Here is a 21,855-nt window from a genome sequence, read left to right as displayed (position 1 = left end):
TGACTGTGTCTCTTCCTCTCCCAGAGCCTCAGTTTCCTCTTCTGTAAAAGGAAGAGTTTAGGATGGGACACACCCTAAGGTCTCTTCCAGCTCCATATCTCTGATTTGATGAGTCTACGAAGGCTTATTCCTGAATTTGTGGTATCTGGAGTGAGTGGAATCTACCACACAGACTAGATCAAAACTTCAGGAAAGAGGCTGTACACAACTTTGGCTTTGGTACCTTCCAATGAGGCCTGACCAGCATGTGGGAAGCCTTGGGGAAAGAGTTTTGGCAAAGGGAGAGACCTGATAGGTCCAGGTCTGAGTCCCAACTAATCATCCATTTAAAAAGAAGTGGATTTAGAGAGAAGCTAATGTACCTAGAGCATGTTTGTGTGTGTGTGTGTGTGTGTGTGTGTGTGTGTGTGTGTGACTGTCTGTCTGTCTGTCTGTCTGTCTGTCTGTCTGTCTTTTGGTCTGCAGCCTACCTTGTTGTGATAAGCCTCTTCAAATTGAAATGACTTGGTCCAGGGCTCTCCAACATGGTATGTGGCTCTTAGAGAAGATTCACTTTGAGATGCTGTTGTCACCTCTACTTCAGACTAAGGCACTGGAGGATGAAGCCAGTGTCTCATTACTCTCAAAAGCCATTTCCTTGCTGGGAAGAAGTCAAAGGAGAGGAATAAACAGTTCTCAGAAGAATTAAAAAAAAACTATTAATAAACATATGAGAGACTTTTCTAAATCACTAGTCTTGAGAAATAAAACCAATCCAACTATGGAGTTTCACCTCATGCCAGCAAATTAACAGAGAAGACCAAAGGTGCAAAGGGTCCCTGTTGGAGGGGCCATGGGAAAACAGACATAGGAATTCATTGTGGTTGGAATTGCAGATTGGTTCAACCATTTGGGGATGCCATTTTGACTTATGCTAAGAAAAAAAATTCTAAAATATTCATACTGTTTGCTGCGCTACAACATATACTCCAGTTCAGAGCAGAACATTTTGTGAATTGCTTTGAAAGCAGTTCTGGAAGTAGAATTAATAGCAAAGAAGTGACCCATCCATTTGGGAAGGTTCCAGAAAATTAGTGGGGCAAGAATAGAACAGAATATTAATGCAGCACCATATATCTATGTATATCTATATCTATCTATATCTATCTATCTATATATATATATATGTGTGTGTGTGTGTGTGTGTGTGTGTGTGTATACATATATATATATATGTGTGTGTGTGTAAAAATATGTATTTCTAGGTATACGCACAATAACAAAAAACACACTTAAACTGCCCCATGCTCAATTATGATGTCTGAGCTGACTCAGGGGAGAGTTAGGAAACTCATCTCCTTCCCTTTCACACAAGGCTGGGAAAAATTGTCTATTTTCATAGATATAAGAGTTGTATTGATTCTCAACTTTTTCTTTTTCCTTTTAAATCTTTGTTTCATGGAACAGCTTTCTGGCTGAAGGAGGGGGCAAGGAATAGATTTAGAAAGAAATGTGATCAAAACGAAAAGGATCATTTTTGGAAACTTGAAATGATTTAATTTAATATATATATATATATATGCATATATATATATATATATATACACAAATATATGTGTATGTGTATAAATTTATATATGGGATTAGAACTAACTTTTCCCAGGAAAACCAGGCCAACCAAACCACAGGACCTTGAGGAACCCAGAGACCTGGGCAGGCAGCCCATTTTGTAGTATCCTTGACTCTGTCTCTCTTTCTCTTGGATAGACTTTTTCCCAGAGGTTTTTTGCAGGCTAATTTGTAGGTGAAGGAAGCTGGAACCCTGGATTCATCCACAGCAACAAGCCCACTCCAGTCTATGGTTCTATTACTCTGGCCTGACAAATTCCATTTAGTGTTGACTCAGCTGACTCTTTCTAGCAAACACCCCAATAAACCTTTCCATGCATCACTCCTCTCTCACTTGTTCCCGAGAAGGAGTTGTGTGCCTTCTAGCTCTGGCTGGTGGGGGGGGGGCAACCTTTTCCAGGGCTTTGCCACAACGGGTAGACCCAAGGAGGAAGAAGAGGGAGCTTTCTGACGGGATAGAATGCCCCAAAAGCTGGAAGTTTGATGATCTAAAGGCCATCAGAAAGTGGGCCAAAAAGGAATGAATAGGGTAGCCACCTTGAACCAAGCATCCAGTGGCAAACACTGCCTCTGGGCCCATCATCCGACCTGTGACAATGAAGACTTGTTGAGGTAGATTTGTCATTTTATTTGAAGTTTTTAGCACGGATCAAGGTGTGAGATGAAGACGAGGTTTCATCCACACCTTTGAACATGGCGAGGAAAGTTCTCTTCTCTTGTGGAAGGTATGTAAATAGTCTGCAGAGACACCTTTAGAGGTCAAGCTAGCCAACCTGCCAGGGCAGGGACATTCCAGTCCTTTGAAAAGGAGATGAAACACTGGTCTCCACACAGGCCCCCTGGATCTCACAATAATTTGATGTGAGCCACTTGAGGCCCCAGCAAATAATAGGTGTTCATCGACCAACTGAGTCTTCGAGAGCAGAGTCCTGCTCCTTGTTCATCTTTACTCTGGGCACAGAAGCCGAGTCCTCCAGTAACCAGCCTTGCACAAGGCCCTTAGCCAATCTATTGCTGCTTCCTCTTTAAGAGCTGTGGCCTCTGGAATGTTGGGGCCTGAGGATTAAGCTAGCTGGAGTCTGGTTTCATATGTTTGTTGACCAAGACAAGAGCCAGAAGCACCTAAGAGGATTATGCCCATTCTCAGGGCCCCAGCATGGGGTTTCATATTTGAAAAGTGGCCCTACCTGCTCTTTTCCTCTGTTGAAAGTGACTTGCTATTGATTGTTCTGAGTCATTCCCAGGATGAAATAAGGGATGAGAAAAAAGCTCTCACTCAGGTGTGAGGCCCAGGATGTATTTGGGAACCAGGCTTGAGAACCTAGAGGTCCCAGAGAGAGCTGGCCCAAGGTTTCCTTGAGATCTGTCATTCAGCACCCAGCCCCAGGCAGACCTTGAAGACAGGAAGCCTGGAAGCTTGGAGAAGGCCATCTTCAGGTGGGGTGCTCCAAGAGAGCTATCACACTGTGAAAGAGGAAGGAGAGAAGAAAGAAAACCCAAGGGAGAGGGAGGGAAAAGAAGACCTTTGTGGAGGGGACTGTGGGCCCTTCAGCACAGGAGCCTCTAAGGCTCTACAGAACCATTAGAGAGAAGCAGGACAACTGCAGGGAAACATGGAGTCAAAAGGCCAGATCTGGGTTCAAGATCTGAATTGACTCCTTGATACTTCTGTGACTCTTGACAAAGGACTTAATTTCCCCAGGTCTCTGTTTCCTTTTTTTGAAATGAGGAGTAGCATGATGGATGGGGTATCAGATTTCTATTTACCTCTGAGACCCTAAGGAAGTCATTGAACATCTTGGGGCCTCAGTGTCTTCCATTTGTAAAATGGCAGAACTGAATGTGTTCACTTTCAAGATCTCTCCTACCCCTGGTCCCATGATCCTCCTCTCTGGGTTCTGGGATGTTCAAAGGTCTTAATCCCTCTACCCCCTGTCAAGACTGTGGCAGAAGGGAATTGGGCTAGGAGCTCACTTAGTGCATCCTGAACCCTTCCCATGATGATCTGATGATCTGAAGGCCATCAGAAAGTGGGCCAAGAAGGAATAAAGGAGGGTGACTATGTCTCACTTGAGATTCTAAGGCTAAACTCAGAAATGGGTGGGTCCCTACGAATGAAAACATAAGGATGTTTGCAGAGGTGACTAAGTTTGAAATATAATATTATCTGTTTTCTTGTATTTTTATTTTGTTCACTATTCCCAATTACAATGTCATCTGGTGAGGTGGCAGGTGGAAATGTTTCAGAGGCAGAATATGGCCCTGAAGGGCTGGGTTTGACACCTGGATCCAAGGGACATCAGCTGCACCCATAAAGAGTTTGTCTCATTCCTGGATCTCAGCCCCCAGCAGAGATGGCAACATGGCTCTCACTCCTCAGCCTTGTGAACCGTGAAGTTTAGACATCTAGCTCAAATTATTTTTCTGGCTCTTTAAAACAGAATTAGGTGAAGTCACCTGTAATTTAGCCATTGAAGAGTATGCTTAGAGAAAACTCCCTTAATTGTAGACAGCATAAAGATTTGGATTCTTCATCCCATCAAGAGCCACCTGGCTATCTCTGGTACTTAGAATAGGGTAAGGCACTCCTTTTACTAGAATGTTTGATGTCAGTTTTCTGCCCCTTCCTGAGTACCCCCCCATCCCACTTCCTCCCTTGCCCGCCACCCCATCCCAGCTTGGGCGGGAGGTCATATTCTTCTTTGACCGGACAAACCTAAGATAACATTTCAGATCATGCTTTCTGATGTTCACTAAACCAACAGTAAGCCTCCATCTTGGGGAGTCTGGCCCTCTGGTGAGACACCCCCACACATAACCCTGCATAATCTGAGACTTGGAGAAATTTCAATAAATGTGCTTATTAGCCTAATTCTGTTCTATTCTTTCATAAGCCTAAGACCTCTGGGAACAGTTGTTCCTGATTAGGACAAACTCTGGGAAAGTTAACATAGATTTATTTCCAACAAGTCGAAATTCAATGAGAAACCCCTCCTCATTTTGGAGGACATCTATATAGCCTCCAGACTCATAGGATGATCATCACTGAGTTTAAGGCTGGAAGAGACTTTGATTCTCATTTGGGTTTTTCCCTCACTTTGCAGAAGGGGAAACTGAGGTCCTAGAAATGAAGAGACTTGACCAAGATCACAAAACTAGTCAGTAAAGGCGTCTAGATCTCAGCCCAGATTCTTTGCCATCAGGGCTTTCTGCTCTGCCTGCCACCCTGCGGGTTGATTTGTTGATGCTTCTCCAAGCTGTTCAATGGGCAGAGCGGAAGAAGAAAAGGAGCATCCATGTGTAGCAGGGCCTAAAACCTCCCAGCTGCCTAGCAACAATGGCAAGGAGCTGGACCTTCTCATGGAGCAGGGGAAGGGGGGCTGAGTGCCACACCTCTAACTAGTCTCCCTACTGACATGGCAGCCTCTTCATGGTACCAAGGACCTCTCTGCTGCCTCATCTTCCAATCACTCAGCCACTGGAAGGACGGGTGTCCCCTTTGCATAATCACCCCACCTGGTTCCTTGTCTAAAGAAGGGATCTGCCTTAATTATCATGAAGCAGCTTCTCCAGGTTCAAGACCTGTCTCTCCCACTCATTTGCTTGACCTTTCTTGTCTCTCCCACTATTTTGCTTGATCTCTCTGTTCCTGGGTGTTCTCACCTGGGGTTGGAGCAAAGTACAGGGTTGAGGTTTAGTTTGAAAGTTTCCTCCATCTTGCTTTGTCCAACCAAGGAGACAAACTATATTTGAACCCAGGTCTTTGAACTTGATCTCAATATTTTCCACTGTACTGCACTGCCTCCAGGACAATGCCTTCTGGCTTTAAAATCCAACCTCTGGACCTCCCTCTCTGCTGGTACAGCCATGAAAATCATTTAGCTTTTGCCTCAGTCTCCAGCAGGCAGGCATCCAGCAGGTAGTATGGCAGTGGGCATCAACAGGTCACAATGACATCTATGTGAGTGGAGACAGGAGGACAAACATGAGAGACACCACAAAGAGAAATGGCAACAACTGGGGCAGCTAGGTGGTGCAGTGGACAGAGCACCAGCCTTGGAGTCAGGAGTACCTGGGTTCAAATCCGACCTCAGACACTTCATAATGACCTAGCCGTGTGGCCTTGGGCAAGCCACTTAACCCCATTGCCTTGAAAAATCTAAAAAAACAATGGCAACAACTGGCAATGGGCTGGATAGACTAGGTAAGGGTGAGGGAGGAAGTGAGGATGGTACCTGAGGAAAGGCAGTGTATCCTGTATCCATGCTGAGTTTGTGATGCTTCTAGGAAATCTAGCTCAAAATGTCCAATGGGGGGGCAGCTAGGTGGCACAGTGGATAGAGCACTGACTCTGGAGCCAGGAGGACCTGAGTTCAACTCCAACTTCAAATCCAACCAAATAATTAATTACCTTGGGCAAGTCACTTAACCTCATTGCCTTACCAAAAACAAAAAAAAAATTGTCCAGTAGGTAGTTGGCACTGTTGGACTGGAGCTCAGAGATGCTGAGTGACCAACTGGATATCTGTGGAGAGATTCATATCCAGTGAGGAGCTGAACTGGAAGTCTTCTAAAAACCTGTTCAATTTTAGGAGTTAATCATTCTTCAGTAAACATGTTACACCCAAGAAGGAGCCTTGGTCAGGACCAGGAAGCACTGAGACTTGATAGGAAATAAGCATTAAAGTCATTTTCTTTGTTCAATAGCAAAATCTATTTTTTTTTCCACCTAACTTTGCTTTTCTTTACATTATTAAAACATAGGATCTGATGGGCAGAACGATCATCATTTAGACATCTGTCTTCCTAGTTATATTACTCTTATAGCAAAGGAAAGCTTTAGATGGAAGAGGTATTAACAAGATCTCTGGAACCCCAAATTGAAAACTTCGACATCTGCAGCAGAGACCCCCAAATTTTTTGCAGAATTTCTCTTTTTTTAAAAAATATATTTTTTCAATTACATGCAAAAACAGTTCTTGAAATTTGTTTCTTTTTAAAATTGGGGCTCTTTATTCTCTCTTTTGCCTTTTCTCTCCTCCCTACTCCCTGCATTAACAAGCAATTTAATAAAGGTTATACCTGTGCATTCATGCAAAGTATTTCCATATTACTTGTGCTGTGGATGAAATTATAGACCAAACAAATCAAAACAAAATGAGAAAAAAATTTTAAAAAGGAAAAAAAGGTCAGCTTTCATCTGCATTCAGAGTCTATCTGTTCTTTTTTCTGAAAATGAATGGAAGTTTTTATCCTAAATCCTTCATAATTGTCTTGGCTCATTGTCTTGCTGAAAAGAGCTGAGTCATTCACAGCCGATCATCGTAGCTAGCAGAATTTCTAATGAAATTAAATCAAAAGCCAGTGCTGGAACACGGTAGATGCTTAATAAATATTTAATGAATTGTTTTTAATTGAATTGTCTATTCCATGACAACTGAGAGACAATGAGATCCAATCATAAAATTCCAAGGGCTAGGACTAAGTTGGTTATCTAATCTAGGGAAGGGAAGCTTAGGTCTCTGGAATCTTTAAAGAGTGGACTGAGGACAAAGAGGGAAAAAAAGTCCTTTATATCATAGACAAGATCATGCTCATGAAAACATAGTATGAAAATGTGGGATAAAAGGTTGCATAATTGGAGTTAGTACCCATGCAAATACTATTTCATTTGATCCTCACAAGGACTATGGGAGACAGGTGTGGCTATTATCCCTAAACACCAGCTGAGAAGAGATGAGAGAAGGTGATAATTAAAGCAGTATCTGAAGCAAGATTCCAACTCAGCTCACTATTCCTTGGTGCCATTTAGCAACCCCATTAAGTTTAGATCCAGTAATGATAAGAGATCCATAAAAGGTGAGTAGAAAGGAAGAACTAGAGCCCGGTGAGGGCAGGGTATATCTAATTTTGGGTTTTTTTTTTATTAAGATGGTATCAGGGGTTGAAGAAATGCTGGGTGTTCAGAGAGAAACTTGTCCTTGTCATTTTCTAGCCATATGAGTGAGCAAGTAAACCCAGAATCTAGTCTCAGTTATTTCATCTATAAAATGAGGTCAATAATCCATAAACTGCCTCTTTTACAGAGTAAATGGAAGGGATGTGCTACCTACAGGTGAGTGGCTGTTGTTGAGACCTCCAAGTCTACGTGCTGCCATCACATATCCCTTGGTGTCATTTGGTTATGACTTTGACCCAACATGGTCTTGTCTTCTGACCAAAGGCGACACTAGTTCCATTCTCACTCATCTTCTTTGATTAGATCAAATGATGCCAAGACAGCTGCTGTGGCCTGGAGAAGACCAGGGTCTCCTGGGACTCTCATTTACTAAGGCCATTTGAGTGAGGTCATACAGATTTGATTTGCCTGAATAAACCTAGGGGTGTTCAGGCCAAACTAGAGATCAATTTCCACCTAGACACCTAAAATGACCCCAGATCTCAATCAACTTCTCAGCATCTTTTAGATCAAGTCAGTCCAACCCAATGAATACTTAATATATGTCAGGAAATGTTTTAGGTGCTAGAGATATAGCAAAAATAAAACGGCCCCTGCCCTCATGGAGTTTACATTCTCATCATCGAGGAGCATATTCCCAGGATTAAGACAATCAGACCCACTTCTAATTTTCTTCTACTTTACTTGGGAGTCAAAGACCAAAATATTGTTGACTTTCTACAACTACAACTGAGATCCAAGGGGCCATCTTATTCTAGGGTCAAAATTCCAGTGCTTACCACAGAAATTACCATCTTTCAAAAATGAGTACCAATGTCTGGGATGATGCCTCAGAGTCTATCTTTGAGCAATCACAGGTAAATGCCTCCCAGCATAGGAGCTTGGAAACAAGTATCATCTTTGCCTCCCACAAGTCAACGGTCTCCAGGTGGGATCCATGTGCCTGACATGAAATTCACCAAGTGAAGATCACTTAGCCTTGACTTTCAGACCTCACTGTAAGACCCTACCTCTAGAGCTCTATTGATTACAAGATCTGTAAGAGGGAAAGATTTCAAGACAGCAAAATCAGAGTTCAATTTAGGCCACGAGGGACAGAGATTTCACATAATCAAGGAACTTAGAACTGAATCATCCTCTATTCCAATCCTTCACTTTCCATGTGAGATAGGTGAAGCCTCAAATTGAAAAAATTCTTAATCATCAGTCTGACACTGTCAGAAGCAGCCCTTCCCTAACCTTGGGGTTTCTGATTCTCCATCAAAGACTCTAGTCCTTGCTTTCACTTAAGTCCTTCATTTCAGCCAAGACTCCTGCAATTTAGGGTCTGGAATTGGACCCTGGAGATCCATCTAGTCTGATTAGCTGAATATCTTGGATGTGGAAAGGAGAACCCACAGCCTAGAGAGGGAAAGGGACAGGCCAAATGTCCCATAATCAAGGACAGCTGGGATGTAAACCCAGCCCTGTCATTTTTCATGAGAGCATAAGTCAGTCATGGGCAGCTAAGGGAATAGCCTAAGCACAGAGATGGTGTGGATCAGAGACCCTCAATATCATACAGCCTACATGACCCTTTTAACAAGAGAATATCTGAGCTGACTTGCCCAGTTTTGTGAAAAGATACAAGCCTAGTCTAGGAAGGTATCTCAGGGACCATTGATTCTAACATCCTCATTTTACAGATGAGAAAACTGAGGCCCAGAAAGGCTAAGAAAAATAGCTATTACATAGGCAGCATATTAAGGTTTCCAAAGTTCTTTGCCTGTGCTCTCTCATTTGGAATTCCCAGAAAATCTTTGATGTATGGACCATTATTATCCTTATCATACAGATGAGGCAAGGAGCATTGTGATTTGCATAGGTAGTGGACTCCAATTTAGACCTTTTGTCCATCTGCCTCCATATGATTAATATTATTAGCTAGATGACATGGTGGATAGAGTAGTGGCTCTGAAGTCAGGAGGATGTGAGTTCAAATCTGTTCTGACACTTATGAGTTACATAGCCTTGTGAAAGTCATTTAACCTGATTGCCTCGAATCCAGCCTATCTCTAGTTGTTCTGATTCCTATCTGACCACTGGACCCAGATGACACCGGAGGAGAAAGTGAGGTTGGAGACTCCACACAACACCCCTTTACTCATATCTAATTCACTTGCATCTCATTGCCTCTCTGATATCATGGTCTTCAAGAATGAAGGAAAAGGGGTGGCTAGGTGGTGAAGTGGATAGAGCACCAGCCCTGGAGTCAGGAGGACCTGAGTTCAAATCCAGCCTCAGACACTTAATAATTACCTAGCTGTGTGGCCTTGGGCAAGTCACTTAACCCCATTTGCCTTGCAAAAACCTAAAAAAAGGAATGAAGGAAAAACATCATCATCAATATCATCCAGATTGTGATCTACGTGACCAAGAATGGAACTGATGCACATGATCATTTCATGATCCAAAGAGAGCAAATGATGTTCCTACCCATAGTTTACAATCTAAAGGGATAAGACATGCACATATGAACCAGATAATAACTGATCCAAGTCAAAATGGTACCTTTATGTAGAAGTTAACCAGTGATGCAAAAATGCTTGGCAAAGACAGAATCAGTTCTAGCTGACAACTGTCATGGAAGGCTTCCCAGAGGAGCTGGTGCTTGAAGGACAAGGAAGAATCCAACAAGCAGACATGGCATTTGGGGATTGGGGATGAGGGAAAGCGTCTGTCCTACTCAGGGGAAGCGACATGGGCAAACTCAAAGAGGTAGGATAAGGCAGGCTGTTATTAGGTGACTGTGAGAGCTCACCAGTCCAGTCACTCACCCATCCTTCTCTCAGGCTGCCTTCCTGCCATGCCACTGACCAAGGCATCCCACTCCTCCTCCCACTTCTAGCTCTGAGTAATCAAACTCCCATGCCTTCTCCAGAAGGCAAGCCAAGTATCATCCTTTCAGACTCTCTTCACCATTTTCAAGCATCTTTCCCTGACCACCATTCTTTTTTAATGTGTTCTTTCCCCTATTAGACTGTTAGCTACTCTTGGGTAGGAACTGTATTCATTTTTATATTTGTACCCCTCAGTGACTGGTCCATAGTAAACTCATAAGACATTTCTTTAAAGCTATGTATTTATCCACTTGTTCATTCTTACAATTTGATCACAAGTTTCTGAATGGAACAATTTGTTTCTAAATTAGTCTTCGAAAGGAACTTGGATCTATGTTCTAGAAGACTTCAAGTTCCAGAATAATGCATTTGTATTTTTTTCCTATAGACACTGAAGCATCACAGAAGGAGTTTGAGCAAGGGAGCACCATTCAGAAGAGTGCTCAAAAGCAGTGTGTTGGAGAGATAGAAGGAGGAAGATGAGATAGGGAAGTCATTTAGTCTAGATCCAGTAATGATAAGAGATCCTGAGTGCCAACGTCAAACCCTCATGAAAATATAATCCTATAATCCTAGTCTATTTGAGTAAGAATGCCTGTAGACAGCTCATGTTAGTATTTCTAACATTGCTCAAAGTAGAAACCGGGAAATAGGCAAATAGTGTATGGGTGGAGCAATGGAAACTGAGCCTTGCCAACTCACGGATGTGTCCCAGTCCACCATAGTAATTTGACCTAGATGACGTCTCTGTTTTTATTGCATTCCTGGTAAGGGATGGGTTCTGGAACAAGATGGCACTGTCTTCCAAAATCCTATTACCCAATGTTTCTAAAAACCCCAATTAAATTCATGCCTTGTCTGACATTTTATGGCCTTTTCCTATCAAACAAAATGTAATTGTTGTCTTCAACCTTGAGGAAAATCAAAAGAGGTCACTAGTTTCAGAGAAGTTCATTCAATCTCTTGCCCTGTGCTGTCCTGGAACAACATTGGACTTTGATGAAAACTGCCGTCTTCATCCCCTGATTTCAGTGGCTTGAGAGAAGATCTTGTTGGTCCTCCGAACTTAACCCTCCTCTACTGACTGAAGACTAAAATTCTACCATGGAGAACCACCCCCAGGACAGTTATCATTAGCATCCTAGCATTAGTACCCAGAGGAGGAGATGGCATAATGACCAGGCAGAGAATCATTCCACTACAGCCACAAGCTATCAAAGTTATAAGGGACCCCAGAGGCCATCTCAGCAGCAGAATAGTTCTATGGATGTATAAAACGATAGTCAGGACAAGTTAGTGCACAAGGCAATGCAGATCATCCTTATCCAACTTCCACTCTCACTGGTAAGTCTTATATCCCAAGTCCAAGGCTGCAGTTCCCTTCTTACAATGTTTCTGAGTTGAGAATCATTTAGTCAGCCAGCCTTAAGTAGCTAATAGAAAGAGATATTTATTTAAGGCTATTAAGACATACTCACCAAGAAAAAGTCTGTGACATAATTACCTGCAAGTACATAGAGTCCAATGAAAGATGTGCTCCAACTTAGAAAATACACATGGCAAGGGATGACACATAGATTTTACTTGCCAAAAGTTCTCTTCTCTTATTTATGGGGTGCACAAGAAGTTCCCTTTAGATCTTTACAGTCATGAGTCTCAAGGATGCCGTAATGGGGGCCAGATGATAGGAGGATGCTATTTATGAAAGCAATGGGTAGATAGGAACTGAGGATGTCCTGAAGGGTCTATTTCTGTGACCCAGATAGGAGCATGGAGTAGACTGACATTCTCCAGACTGTATGAAGCTGACAAGGTCTTTCTTTGGTCAAAACAGGGGCAGAGAACCCTTGTCTAAAGCTAGAGCCCAAGTCAAAACCCTTCTTCCTGTCCTCCACAGTCATTCCTGTCCAGGAGCGTGTTGAAAGGTCACCTTGATAATTCAACGTGAAGCCTTATTAAACACAAATTCTTGTTCCTTCACAATACCTTTTACATATCAAAGGATTTTTTCATACTTAGTTTAAATTCTATGATTAATTTAACTTGATGACTATCAACCATTTTATCACTTAATTTAAATGCAGTCAGTAGGGTGACAGCATCTTCTGCCAATAACCCTAATGAAAGCCCCAGGCCCTCTTCCATTCTCAGGTTGGCCATTGACAGAGTATAAGTCAAGATCACTCACATTTCTGAACTGATGGTCTCTAAAATGTCTCCCACAAGGTGACTAATAAGTTAATTGTTGATGAAAGGGGGATGAAGAGAGTCAGGTGACCCTATTGGCATGGCAGCCTTGGGGAGGTTGGTCACTTGGGCAGCTCTCCTTGAGTTTCCCCTGTTGGAAATCTATCCCTTGGGCTGTGTATCCTGGGGAAGGGATGATACATTGAGCTAGGCTCTAAGCTGCTTGGGGTTTCAGACCTAGAGACCATCATGGCTGAGGAGAAGTAACTCTGAGTCACAAGTAGGAAGGGAAAGGAATATAATGTGCCAGACACATGTGCTTCCTAAGAAATGTTATCTAATTTGATCTTCACAACAGTTGAGAATTAGGTGCTGTTTATTATCTTTTTTACAGTTGAGGAAGGCAAACAGGTTAGGTGAGATCACATAACTAGTGAATGTCTGAAGCTGGATTTGAACTCAGATCTTCCTGACTCCATCCACTGAGCCACCTACCACCATGTCACCATGTTACAATGTCAGTGATGGTTGTATCCTTGACATTCCACATCCTTGACTTCTTCTCTGGCAGTCAGGTGTCATAGGACTCTGGCAATCCAACGTTTCCATAAGTATGGAGATCAAAATAGATTTCTCCCTAACTCATTAGCAAGAGGGACTTCAGTGCATGGGGCATATTATCCCTATGACAAAGCTGTGTCTAACTGTCAGGAATATAAACAGTTGGGAGATAATTAAGTTTGGACATAATCGAGCTGAGCATTGTAAGGCAGAGTTCATCTAGTCCAACCCCTCCTATTCCATGAAGTATTTCCCAGTGTTTACTCCTTCTTGGGTCCCTAGCTAGAATTCCCCTGGTTCTGGTAAAAGCAGAAGGGTCTTCTTGACTCCACACTGCATCAAGGACATGGGGAACAGCCTCAGACACATGTTCCTCCATCACCCAAGGGTTACAAGCCATCAAAGACTACCTTATTAGGGAGGGAACAGTATCATCAGGTAGGACTTTAACACCATTTTTAGGTTATTTCAAGGCAAATGGGGTTAAGTGACTTGCCCAAGGCCACACAGCTAGGTCAATTGCCCTTGGGCTAGCCCTGACCAGCACTGGCCAAATGGCGTCCCTGTTTCATCAAGACCCCTGGATGTGGCAGGTCCCCATTATTTCTTTGTTCCAGTATAGTTTTTAAGAAGGTGATGTAACTCAATGCACAGTCAACAGATGTCAAGAGATATTGTGGGGGTGATCTGTGATCTTGGTTCTTTCTGACAGTGTTGAAACAAGAAATATTTCCAAAAGGGCCTTGCTTCTGCCACTTCACATGATTTTCAATGAAAGGTCCATATGTGGGTGAGAGGCAATGTCTCATACACCTGTTACAAAAGGCAGCAATAAATCGTCTGAATGAGCCAATGCAATCTTTTTTTTTTTAGATTTTTCAGGGCAATGGGGTTAAGTGGCTTGCCCAAGACCACACAGCTAGGTAATTAAGTGTCTGAGGCCAGATTTGAACCCAGGTACTCCTGACTCCAGGGCCAGTGCTCTATCCACTGTGCCACCCCTACAACATTTTTATTATGAGTTACATTGAGAACTAACCAAGATTATCCTTTCTTCTCTCCAGTGGAATGATCTTGTTGATTTTCCTTCTCAATACTAGGAAGACTGACTTGGGCAAGTCACCTGACTTTGATGGATCTAAAGTGTTTGACCAGATGTGCTTTGAATTCCCTTTCTGATCTAATATTCTATGACTTTCTGCAGAAGGATTTGGGTGGTGGGAGGCCCTGAGATTGGTGCACAAACTCCTTGATGAATGCCCCTAGTGAATGCTCTGCCTTTTCCCTCCTGAGACAGATAACTCCAACAGCCAAGTTTTAGTTTTAGTTTAAGACACCTGTCACCTATCATTTATACATCAGTAGGAATGATCCTTTCCTATGAAGAGAAAAAGATTGCAAAAGTCCATCAGGCTCTTAATAACAGTGGGGAGTGGATGCAGAGGGCACAGAACAGAAATGAACTTTGCTGATCATAACTGGGTCCTCATTCATGGCAGTGCCAAGATATTAAGAGGCACCCTGCTTTACAGAGTGAAGGCCCATCAAGTAGGCTGTGCCCTGAGCATGGCATAGCAACAATCATTTGTGCTTACTTTCTAGCAAAATGACATCATTATCAAATTGCTTTGACCAGCACCAGCTACTGTCTGAGCTCCAACAAAAAGCACCAGCACAAGTTCTGGTCATGAAGCCCTGCTATGAAGCCAACTTGTTGCACCGCTGTTGTTACCCCTCCTTGTCAGGCTTGTAGCAGATGGTACAGTCTCCCCACATTGGCTTGGGGTCCTCCCCTCCAGGGCAGGGACTTGGCATCTGTGACTGGATCTTCCCCTTGGGATCCCTCCCTTTGAAATTAAACTTTTGTTGCATTGTAGACTCCCCAGTCTCTAACCTGCTCTGTTTAGCTCCAAGCACCCACAAGTTAGGGGCTTTTTTGGTTCAATTGACAGTAGCAACTGTTCAAAAGTAGGTCTGTCAGAAAGGGAATGGGAATCTCATGATGCTTTCCTTTGATTACTAGATCAATCAATGAGCATTTATTGGGTTTAGTTCCTGCCCAGGTGCTCTACTAATGGTCCACTCAGAAAAGGGAGTCATAGACCATTTGTGCCTTATATGTGGTAGAGGATTCCAAATTCCTATTGGTCGTACTGAACCTTGTCTCTGACGTGGCTACATCACTGTGGTCTTCTTCAGTAATTACGGACAAGGACCAACCAACCGGCCCACCAACAAAAGTGAAATGACCCAGTCTTCCGGAGAAAGGTGGGGGGGAATTTAGATGTGGAGCCCAGCTTTCTGGGGGAGAGACACCCTTTCCAGACAGTGTGAGCTATTTGAACAATATAGGTCCAAGGAGAGAAGAGGTGACTTTGGTCTATCCCAGATTCTTTCTCCCCTTTGTTGTTGTTCAGTTGTTTCAGTTGTGTTCAACACTTCATGACCCCATTTGAGATTTTCTGGGAAGAGATATTGGAGAGCTTTTCCATTTCCTTCTCCAGTTCATTTACAGGTGAGAAAATTGAATCAGAGTTAAGTGACTTGCCCAAGGTCATATAGCTAGTAAGTGTCTGAGCTCAGGTTTGAACTCAAGTCTTCAGACTCCAAGGCCTAGCAGTCTATCCATTGCACCAAGCCAGCTGCACTTTCTCCTCTTAGACCATTCCATATCACTGGGCAGCATTGTGAGCTTGGAGGACCTTGTCGCCTCCTAAGGACACTAAAGTCAAATTTACCCAAGAGAGAAAAAATATTTATTTTCTTTTTTAGGGGCCTACTGGGAGAGCTTTGTCATTGTGTAGGGTTTCTGAGGACTGAAACAGCCACTGGCCTGTGTCCAAGGAATATAATGAGATGGTTCCTTGCCAGGATTAAAAATCCACTGGGCATGAACATTCAACCTGAGTGAGGGCCAGGAACCCCAGCTTGGAAAGAAACACCCCAACCAAAGCTATCCCCAAGAAGTTCAGAGGCTAGTTAACTCCAGAAAGGCTGGTCACAGGATCCTGGTTCTGAGGAAACTAAGTGCTCTCTACAAGGGGGTGCTATCCATCCACACCCCTTCCCACAATTTGTTCGCTCTGTCCAACCCTGATAATCATTCACTAATATCTTGCACTTTTTAATTTCCTTCTCTGGAAAAGAAGCTTTGGGACTTAGGGTTTTTTTTCTTGACTTTTGGTCAGCAGCATATTTTATCAGTATGGGGAGCATTTGACTTCACTCCAACATACACAGACCTCAGCAACAACTCCTAGATTAATAATTCATCTGCCACTTACTGTTTATTCAGAGTTATCTGGAGCACAGACTATGAAATGATTTGCCCAGGATCACCTAACTAGTTTGGGGCATAGATAGGAAGGAAGGGAGGGAGGAAGGAAGGCAGGAAGGCAGGCAAGCAGGAGGGCAGGAATAAGCATTTATTAAGAACATCTTCTCTTTTTGTTCTTTTGTTTCCATCTTGACCAAGTATCTGTGACCCTCTTCGGGCATTTCTTGGTCAAGATGCTGGAGGACTTACTATTCCTTTCTCCAGTTCATGTTACAGAGGAGAAAGCTGAAGTAAGCAAGGTTAAGTGACTTGTCCAAGGTCACACTGTGAGGAAGTGTCTGAGGCTGGGTTTGAACACAGAAACATGAGTCTTCTTGCCACCAGGTTCTATCCACCATGGCACCACTCCACTTCTCCACTGTGATGTGCCTATTATTTGCTAAGCAGTTTCCAAGTAGTAATCTCTTTGGATCCTCACCACAACCCTGTAAGTTGGGGAGACATTAATATAACCCCAATTGTACTGTTGAGTACACTGAGACAGATGAAAGTTAAGTGACTGGTCCAGTCACATGACTAGTAAGTATCTGAGGCCATATTTAAACCTGGGTCTTCCTGACTCCACTCCCAGAGCTCCAACCATTGTATGACCTACCTGCTCCCCAGGTGATCCAGCCCCAAACCATTTCCTCCTAGCTAAGGATGCAGAGGAGGTCATAGAGGCAGCAGGAGTGGATGAGTGGCATATTTGGAGGCAAAGGTTTGGCCCCTAGCTCAAGGCCAAGCAGCTCCTGAAACAGGGAGCCTAGCCTGGCCCCTCCCCTAAGCATCCCTCCTTCCTTCTCTTTCTGTGTTATCTCTAGACCTGTGGGAGCCTGTCTTCTCCATTAGAACATAAGCACCTGTTGACCTGCCTGTATTCACAATGCCTAACCCATAAAAGATGGCATTCCCTCTAGGAGTCCACAGTACCAGACATTTAAGAAGAAGAGGAAAGAGTGCCATGGCCTATTTGAAAATCAGGCCCAGTCCAGTGAGATCCCCAAAGAATCCATCATGGGTCCCAAGTTCTCTGACCATAGATCTTGCTTTTCCCCAATGCATCACAGAAGGAGTTCCCTTGGCCCAAAGTTTCATTATCATTGCCCCAGAAAACTACTCCATTAGAGACTCTCCACCAGAAAGTCATTCCATACCTGAGGTCTCCTTTCTCACACTGGAAGTACCATCCTACAGCATCATCAGGGACCTGGGTCTGTCAACCTGTCACCTGTCATTCCCCCAAGGCCCCAGTATAAGCCACTTTCTGCCTCCAGTCAGACTGGAATCTCCTTGAGGGCAGGATTATCATTCTTTCTTCTACAATTTGTATTCCCCAGATGCAAACCCCAGATCTTTTCACAAAATCTCTTGTCCACCCTATGGTTCCCCTATCTTGTTCTAGCATGGTTCAGTTTTAAAGCCTAAACACATTGGAGATGAAAATAGAAATATCTGATCCGTGAGATTGGCAGAGGGAACAACAATAAAGCATACTAATAAGTCAGTATCCAAAAAGATCTAAAGAGAATAATGAGACAAGGTTGGAATGGTACAATTTGTATTCCCAAGGCTCAAGAAACATTTAATATATGCTGACTGACTTGGCTGATTTGACCATTACAGATGTCATAGAATGAATGCCCTTTCAGGGCATTCAGAAAAACACTTGGCAAACCATAGGTGCTTAATAAATGCTCATTCACACTTTCCCTCAAAGAAACATGATGATTTCAGTGAAGCAGGATTGGTGACTCTTGTTACCCTGCTAATCCCCCAGGGCTGGCATGGCAGGGAATAAACAGACCCTTAGTATATGGTTGTTGATAGTAATAGGATAATAGTTAGAATTTAAACAACATTTTTATGCCATCTTTATCTCTCTCTTTGTCTCTGTCTCTGTCTCTGTCTCTGTCTCTCTCTCTCTCTCTCTCTCTCTCTCTCTCTCTCTCTCTCTCTCTCTCTCTCTTTGTCTCTATCTCCCTGTCTGTTTCTGTCTTTATCTCTCTGTATAAGAACACAGTGAGGACATTGCCTGAGGAAGATCTTGGTCTGAGGTAAGGAAAGATTTCCCCCCAAAGACAGCTAACCCAGGATGGAATGGACTGCCTTGGTGCATCATGGGCCCCCTGTCACTGGGTGCCAAGGGGCTCCAAGAAACCAGTCTTGCCCAGGTCTAAGTTAATCTGTGCCCCTGAAGCCTCTCCAGCTGAGGTTCCAAGGTTTCACTTCCCCCCACCAGGTGGCACTGATGGTTAAGACTGCCCCTGTGCTCATGGTGCCTCATCTGGCCTGGTGATTTCCCAGCCAAAGCTGGCCCCACAACATTCCCGGTGAAGGCAGGGGGCATGGTATCCATGACAATAGATGATCAGCACAGAATGAAATTTTCCAAGTTGAACAAACATCCCCCATCGTCCCCAATGGTCTATATTGTCCTACCTACTATCATGGTCAGAATAATTTGCCCCAAGCACCATTTTCTTTATTCCAGTCCTTTGTCTCAGAATCTATGAGGACCTCCGATGGACCATCTGCTCCAATTCAGAGTCATCCACAACCTTCTCCACTTGGTCCCCAAGATGTATCTGTCACTCTACCCAGAAAGGATGGAACCCTCCATCCTGATCAGGTCAGTTTTCCCTGCATATTCCCTCTTCTTTTGGCCTTGGGTCCCATTTGGACAATCACTACCCAAATTGTACCAATACTCCAGACTTGTAGATCCATTATACCAAGGAATCAAGAGTTAGAAGGGACCTTGGTGATCTTTAAGGCCAACCTCCTCCTTCCTCAGAGAGGGAAACTTAGGAAACCCAGAGAGGTGGAATTTCTTTGTCCCAATTAACTACAACTTCAATGTTCTTGATACCCATTGAAAGGTCCTTCTCAGCTCCTCATAATTCTATCAGAGACTTCTCTCCCCTCTCCTTGGAGCTCAAAGGTTGTATCTGGATCACAGGGATGGAGACTGAACTTGGGATTGATTGATAACAGTGAATCCTGAATGAGAAGACTCCCTGTACCAGCAAAGAGCTGCAACATACAGGAAGAAAGTTCTCTGAGACACCGTCAGTCTGGGTCACCAGGCAGGAAATCCAAGATAGTAAACCATCAGTAATCTATGATCTTAGAGTTTCCTAACCCTCAGGGCTCCCAGTTAGTTCCAAGTTTCACAAAATTAATTAGGCTTGAAATTGTGATCTGAACACAAGTCTTAATGCCTCTAAGTCCATGGTAACTCTACCATGATGCCTCTTGGGGCCTCCATGTTGAATGCTATTCTAAATTCAGCATCTTCTGTACAATTGTAATGGATTTCTGTCTCTTTGTTGGCACATGACATTTTTTTGTATGTTAGCCTTATCTACCCAAAGATCATTAGCTCCATAAGGGTAGGCACTGTATCATTTATTTTTCATGTCAATCAGTCTCTAGGTCAGACATCATGCTTGGTGCTGGGGTTAAAGAAAAAAGTGAAACAGCCCTCGCCCTCATGGAGCTTACAATCATTAAGTTTGTGGAAAATACCAACAAAGTAACTCATTTTCCCCAGAGGTGCAGAAATGCCTTGGGCTTCAGTCAGTGATAAGATGACAAAGAAATAGAGGAGAAAGATGAGAAATAAGAGTGACAGGACAAAATGGTATAAAAAAGTTAGGGAAGAAAAAGGTGCATCTTCTCTGCAATGTAAGGAACTATAGGTGGAACATTTTATGTGTTGTCAGACTCCATTGATGTGTTGACTAGGATTTGATGAACTGATGTTTATTCTTTCTTACAAAAAGTTACTCGCTGGTTAGATAGAGAAGGTAGAAGAGGAAGAGAAGGAGGGAGAGAAGAAGGGAAGGAGAAAGAGAGGGAGAGAGGAAAAGAGAGACAGATTGAGCTTCTTCATTAGACCGGATTGCTTTGCTCTCTTCCTTTCTCTCTGAAAGCCTTGGGAACCAAGCATTTAGTCTTCTTGGGTCACACTCCAAGAGCTGAATATTGAAGAAATGTTCATGAATCAGGGAAGGGAGAAGAGGACTGGCCCAAGCTGCAGGTCCACTGCAGAAACATGACTTGGGCAAAAAGACTTTAATTTATAATCATAATTTGATCTGTTCATCAAGAGCTCGGGTTTCAATTAGAAGCATTTCTGGGATGACAAAGTTCTGAAGTCCTTCCATCCCTTTCATTCTGGGCAGGCCATGTAGGCCTCAGAACTCCTGGTCCTAGCCTTCATGGAATCTCTTCGTGACTCTCAAACACAGGGTTGCTGTAAGATTCCCCTCTGGCACTTCTCAGCAGCTGATCTGAATAGGAAGTCTGATTCAAGGGGGGCCAAGCTGGGTCAATGGCTACCACACGCTGCCATTTTCTATACTGGCTTTTAGACTGATATCCAAAACTTTGCTTGATGATCAGCCAGAGGGCACGGTTGTCGATGATGGCCTCCTAGAATACAGAACGATAACAATAATGGCTAATGTGCCTCTATAGCTTCAAGGTTTGCAAATGACTTTACATATTTTATTCAAAGTGCAGATAATGCAAAGCATGCCTTTCATCTTTTTTTTCTCTTTTCTTACACTCCAGCTTTAATCTTTTGGTTGAAATATGAATTAGAGGATCTCATAAAGTAAGGTTTTGCCATACATATAAATTATAGACAACTCTCCAAAATCTGTATATCAATCCACTTTGCAGAGAGCTCTTAAACACGTTTAAATTTCTTTCTAGTTTCTCACAATTCTAGTTTCTTTCTCCTTATTCCTGACTAGCTTATGCCCAGTAACTAAAAATTAACTTGAATATCAGAATTATAGGGTATCTGGTCCAACCATGGCCAATTAACTCCTGCCTACAACATCTCTGAAATTTAGTCTTTCAATCTGAACTGGAAGGATCCCAATTTTATCCTTCTCAGCATGCCTAGAAAAGACAATACCATTACTTTTTGGTTAGTCTAACTGTTAGGAGTACTCATTTAATATTCACAACAACACTGTTGAGGTTGGAAACTGAGTCAGAGAGTTGTGACATACCCAGGTTTACACAAGTAGTAAATTTTTGAGGTAGGATTTGAACTCAGGTCTTCCTGACCTAATTATCCTTCTCTGTCCTTATGGACCAATTGTCTTACATTTTAAATGGCATTAGGATCTCCCTCAAGATTGCATTGGCTCAGGGCAGCTAGGTTGCACAGTGAATAGAGCACTGGAGTCAGGAGTACCTGAGTTCAAATCCAGCTTCAGACACTTAATAATTACCTAGCTGTGTGGCCTTGGGCAAGCCACTTAACCCCATTGCCCTGAAAAAACTAAAAAAAAAGAGATTGCATTGGCTCATTCAGACTATTT

At 43.1% G+C, this 21,855-nt stretch overlaps 1 protein-coding gene across 7 annotated transcripts in view; it reads right to left on the bottom strand.

Moving 5' to 3' along the window:
* LOC141490570 (putative cation-transporting ATPase 13A4) overlaps positions 1–21,855 on the bottom strand; it is a 195,360-nt gene that overhangs the window by 87,162 nt on the left and 86,343 nt on the right. The window contains exon 30 of one of the 7 annotated variants that reach the window (XM_074190622.1): positions 18,395–20,950. The exons of the other annotated variants lie outside the window; for them this stretch is intronic. Coding sequence (XP_074046723.1) covers positions 20,735–20,950 — 216 coding nt within the window. The 3' untranslated portion in view covers positions 18,395–20,734. Of the gene's footprint in view, positions 1–18,394; positions 20,951–21,855 lie in introns of those variants that run through there. 7 annotated transcript variants of the gene reach the window in all.

This window comes from Macrotis lagotis, chromosome 6, assembly GCF_037893015.1.
Source record: "Macrotis lagotis isolate mMagLag1 chromosome 6, bilby.v1.9.chrom.fasta, whole genome shotgun sequence".
NCBI classification, from domain to species: domain Eukaryota; kingdom Metazoa; phylum Chordata; class Mammalia; order Peramelemorphia; family Peramelidae; genus Macrotis; species Macrotis lagotis.
The sequence above is the reverse complement of the archived record's forward strand: the minus strand, read 5'-3'. Positions and strand labels throughout refer to the sequence as shown.